This window comes from Frankliniella occidentalis, unplaced genomic scaffold, assembly GCF_000697945.3.
Source record: "Frankliniella occidentalis isolate FOCC.00 unplaced genomic scaffold, Focc_3.1 Scaffold5512, whole genome shotgun sequence".
Taxonomy (NCBI): domain Eukaryota; kingdom Metazoa; phylum Arthropoda; class Insecta; order Thysanoptera; family Thripidae; genus Frankliniella; species Frankliniella occidentalis.
This window is the reverse complement of record NW_026272552.1, coordinates 1-4,954: the sequence shown is the minus strand read 5'-3', so window position 1 is coordinate 4,954 and position 4,954 is coordinate 1. Positions and strand designations below refer to the sequence as shown.

The window sequence follows — 4,954 nt, the reverse complement described above, 5'->3', positions numbered from 1 at the left end:
TATTTTTTCTCTTGGCTTCCGTTACTTTGTGTCACATAGCTGCAACATTGTTCGCAGCTTACAAACTAACGTGTTGCACGCAATATGTTGATGACATGCCGTGGCATGCAAATGTTGACATATAAAGTTACTCGGAGGTCGCACGTAAATGCGTAATTTATTGGGACAGTGTACTATCAGCGCAGAAAGAATTGAACCGCTCTGGCGTCCATATTCCAAGCAGAAGGGTTCAATTCTTTCTGCGCTAATAGTACAGTGTGACAGGGGTGGGTGCTTTTCCATTCACATCCCGGGAAAGAAATCGATCTTAACTTCACACTTCGTGTCTCGCTTGGTGTATTTTGTTCTGATTTTGTTCTGTTTTTTGCCTTTCGTTGCAGAGAATGGCGGAGCAGCAGCCACACCCGCAGCAGCGCATGAACCACTCGGCGGTGCGCGAGCAGGTAGAGGCGGGCATGCTGCAGTCTTATGATGACGCCTTCGTGGACCTTGGGTACCAGCACCACCACCACCAGCAACAGCAGCAACAGCAGCAGCAGCAGCAACAGCAGCAACAACAGCAGCAGCAGCAGCAGGAGCTGCAGGGCTGGTACCCCGTGCACGTCCAGGTGAGAGCGCCTGCCGTCCTCTGCATAGGCAGCCCGCTCCGCAGGGAGGCCCCCGGATTGCCTATACCGGATTACGCAGGCGTTATGGATCGTAAACTTTGAATCCATTTAATTTGACGACGAGGTGACGATTAACGCTATGCGAGTTTTCCCTGCCGTTGTTAAAAGTTTAAACAAGAACCAGAGCAACTCATATTTTTGACGAATAAGAAAGTAGGGGAGAGGAGGCGGAGGTAGGGGTGTATGAATGGCTTATCACCCCAAAAATTGTATCCTTGAAACACCGAAAACACCATTAACGCTATTTTTACCTTTATCAATATAAGGAAATCTTCCTTGGCATTAGGGAAAGTACCGTTTTATAGTAAAGTGAAGCTAGATTTTTAATTAAATTTCCTTGTAATAAACAATGGAAATGACTCGAACTAATTTCTGGGTGTATGTTTTGTTTTTGGGTTTTTGGTTTTTCTGATCTTTACCTTTTGGACTCCGGCGTGTATTTGATGTAAAGCCACCATGACCTATAGATGGCTCTGTGTGCGCAGGCTCCGGACTCGTCCTCGGCGATGCGCCAGTGGACAAACGCTGATTGCCTCGTCCCCTCGCCACACGGTAAGTGTCCACCGCGCAGCCGCGCTCGCGTGACTCGTTAATCACACGATCAGGGGCCGCTTCTTTTGATTGCCAGCTTTGAATATTTAACGTGACATCCTCACAAGCACGGCCCGTGATGACGATATGACAAATGCATGGGCGAGCGTGTCCGCGTCGCGGGGTCAACAGGTGTTAAACGCTGTTCCGTTGTGTACTTTAGTGTCTCCGTTCGGGGGGATGCCGAATGGCATGTCCAACGGCATGTCCAACGGCCGGATGTCCCTGATGAACGGCAGTGGAGACGCCGACGAGGAGCTCAAGCTGAAGGTGGAGACCACGTCGCAGGACTGCCAGGCCTTCAGTCTGTTCTCCAAGGACTCTACGGTGAGTGCATGGCTCTGGTCCGCGGCGCTTCTTTCATCGCCGCAGTGTGTGTGACGCCCTCCCTGTGCGCAGGTCTCGGAGGAGCGGCCGGACTCGCTGGGGCTGGAGGACGGCGCGCTGGACGGCGCCCTCGGCGGGACGCCCGCGCCGACACGGCTGCCGGGCTTCCAAGAGACGTTCTGCTCCAACGAGGCGGGCGTGAGCCGCGGCTTCGACGGCTTCTACAGCAGCGGCGACCTGGAGCTGCAGGTGCAGGTGAGCTGCGCCAGCCCGCCGCCGTCCCCGCCGCCCGTGCCGCCGCCCGTCTCCACGCGCGGGCGCGGTGGGGGCCGCGGGCGGGGCCGCGGTCGCGGCGCGGGAACCGCGGGGGCCGCCCGCCGCCGGGCCCCCGTCCGACGGCAGCGACGCAACTCTCCGTCGGGGCTCGGCCTCGGCAACGGCGCCATGAGCGACGACGAGAACGCGCTCATGGGCCATATGAACGGCATGGGGAACGGCTTGCACGGTGGACTTCACGGCGCCAGGATGTCGCCGGGACTGAGTGGCGAGATGCCGGGGATGGGGTCGGGGATGAGGGGCGTGCCGTATGGCATGCCGAGCAGGATGTCCCCTGGAATGGGTCCGCCCGGGATGTCCCCGGGCATGCCCAACGGCATGCGAGCTGGCTACTCCCCCGGGCTGCCAAGCGGCTTGCCAAGCAGGATGTCACCGGGAATGTCCAACGGCATGCACAACGGTATTCCCAACGGCATGGCCAGTCGGATGTCCCCGGGGATGTCCCCCAGTATGCTGGGTATGTCTAACCGGATGTCGCCAGGGGTGTCGAACGGTATGCCGAGTAGTATTTCAAATAGAATGTCTCCAGTTATGTCGAATGGCATGCCTGGCAATGTGGCTAACCGTATGTCTCCGGGCATGCCGAATGGCGTACCCGGAAGCATATCTAGCCGAATGTCTCCGGGGATGCCGAGTAATATTTCTGGAAGCATAGTTAACCGAATGTCCCCAGGAATGTCGCATGGTATGCCTGGCGGTATGTCAAGTCACATGTCTCCAGGGATGTCAAACGGAATGCTCGGGGGCATGCCCAGTGAAATGTCACCAGGACTACCGAACGGTATGCCCAACAGCATGTCGGCTCATCGGATTCCTTCAGGGGTGTCGACTGAAAAGACATCCCCGGACCGCTCGAGCGATGTGACGACTGGCATACCGAACGGTTTTTCTGGTGCCCTGTCAGAGAGGCCGTCCCCCGGGTTGCCCAACGGAGTGCCGAGTGACATGCCTACATCGGCCGCCGAGAGCGTCCCTGGGAGCAAGCCCGATCGCATGCCTCCTGAACCGTGTGGCGAAGGAACCCCGGACACCAAAGGTGACATCCTCGGTGTCGGCACCTCCCCCGAAGAGACGCCTCCAGAGTGCGATGCGCAGCACGCAGAGAAAACGGTCATCAAGCAGGAGACCGTGGAGGCTGCCGACGCCGACCAGGACAAGCCCCCCAAGAGAGCCTTCAGCCCGCACCCGCAGAGTGCAACGCAACAGTCGCCCAAGCAGCCGGCGCTGCATTCGCCGTTGGAGTCCCCCTCGCTCTTCGGGTCCTTTGGTTCGGCTCAGGCTCCGGGCCAGGGCATGCATCAGCAGCCTCAGTCCGGCTCGCCGAAGCAGCAGCCTTCTCCTCAGCAACCGCTCTCTATGTCGACCGTCTTCAGCCAGCAGGAGCGACAGTCCCCGAAAGCAGCCCCCTTCAACCAGCAAGCGTGTCGACAGCCCTCACTCAGCCCGTCCCTCTTCTCTCAATCCCCCTCTGCACAGTCGCCCCATCAACCGCTTTCGTTCGCACAGCAGCCCTCCTCCCAAGACTCTCCTCAGCGAACCTCGGCTGATTCCTCGCCCTTTGGCCAGCAACCAGTGCAACAGTCCCCTCAGCAAACCCTCCCCAACTCTGTCTCGTTCGCTCAGCAGGCGTCTCAGCAGGACTCTCGGCAGCCCTTATCAAATGCATTCTCCCAACAACTCTCGTCCTCGCAGCAACCGATGTCGAACTCTCCCTTCCCCCAGTCCTCTCAGCAACAGATACCCACTCCCTCCTTCACTCAGCAGGCTCCTCAGCAGCCCCAACCCATGCACAACTCGTCTCCGTTTTCCCAGCAACAGTCGCAGGAGAGTGCTGAGCAAGGCATGGGCAGCCAGCAATCGTTTGCTCAGCCCTCGTACAGAGGTGGTCAGCCAAGCGCCGCTCAGGCCAACGCTCAGCAGTACGCTCAGCAGCAGGCGAGGCAGCAACAGCCGCAGCAGCAGGGGCAGTTCCCTCAGCATTATGGGCAGCAGGAACAGTGGTACGCGGCGCAACAGGGCTACCAGTGGCAGGGCTACCAGCAAAACAACTACCACAATGACTATCAGTACCTGCAGCAACAACAGCAGCAGTGGGGGTGGGGCTACCAGCGTTACGGCAACGCTCCTGGCCCCGCCTACCAGCAGTACCAGCGGTACGACTACAACCGGTACAATGGCTACCCTAACTCGTGGCCCATCGGCTCGACGAGGGAAGATGTGCCTGGGTATTGACTGACAGGCCGTCATTACTGTAATTACGTGTAAATTATAATACAATTCTAGTCAATCTGTTCCTAGTTAATGTGTTATTTATTATTACCAAAGGACCATACGGGGCCTCTTTAATACGCGCTATGCGTGTTTGTTAGTGTTGTGTGTGCGTGTGAGTGAGAGAGATATATATATAAAAGGGGGGTAAGAGTGGAGGATATGGTGTATATAGGAATGCCGTGCCGCGCATGTTGTGTTGACAGATTACTACGTAATATCGGCGTAGTTGCAGTTGTTGCATGAACCGCCTTAAAGTTTGTTACTGAGGTCACCTGGACGGTTATGGCTGGTAAGCGGGCGCATTGTTGTGGACCATTTAGTCAGAATCAGGCCTCGATCTCCGGCCTATGTAATTAATGTATGGATTAATTTTCTCCGTGAATGAACCCTAACAAATATGTGTATAAGTTTTGGTGCTAGTCTGAGTAAAATGTAGATAAATGACTGTCTGGTTAGATTTTCCTGTTAATCAATCGAGGGAACGTATCACATTTTCAAAAGTGTTCCTTTTTACCCACACTCCTAGCAATGTTCGTGTGTGGATGTGTCTGATTCTCAGGCGGGCGTAGGCCCAAATATACCGTTAAGGTTTGCTCCCTTTTGAGGGACTCTGTCGACCTTTATTCGAAAACGCCCCTCTAAGAGTCAGAGGCAGAGTTGCGCCATTAAGTCTGAAGGGTCTGGACGGAGGGTACGTGTGTTAATTAAAAGGAGTTAATTAAATTGGGGTGTTCATCTTAAATAAATTAAACAAGTTATAT

The 4,954-nt window shown here is 55.7% G+C and overlaps 1 protein-coding gene across 1 annotated transcript; it reads left to right on the top strand.

Moving 5' to 3' along the window:
• Nucleotides 1-374: 374 nt before the first annotated feature.
• LOC113206453 (AT-rich interactive domain-containing protein 1A-like) lies at nucleotides 375-4,948 on the top strand. The gene is made up of 4 exons (XM_052277033.1): nucleotides 375-608; nucleotides 1,154-1,220; nucleotides 1,423-1,586; nucleotides 1,659-4,948. Exons 1-4 carry the CDS (start codon nucleotides 384-386, stop codon nucleotides 4,152-4,154), a joined length of 2,952 nt encoding a protein of 983 aa, XP_052132993.1. The 5' UTR covers nucleotides 375-383; the 3' UTR covers nucleotides 4,155-4,948.
• The last annotated feature ends 6 nt before the right edge of the window (nucleotides 4,949-4,954 follow it).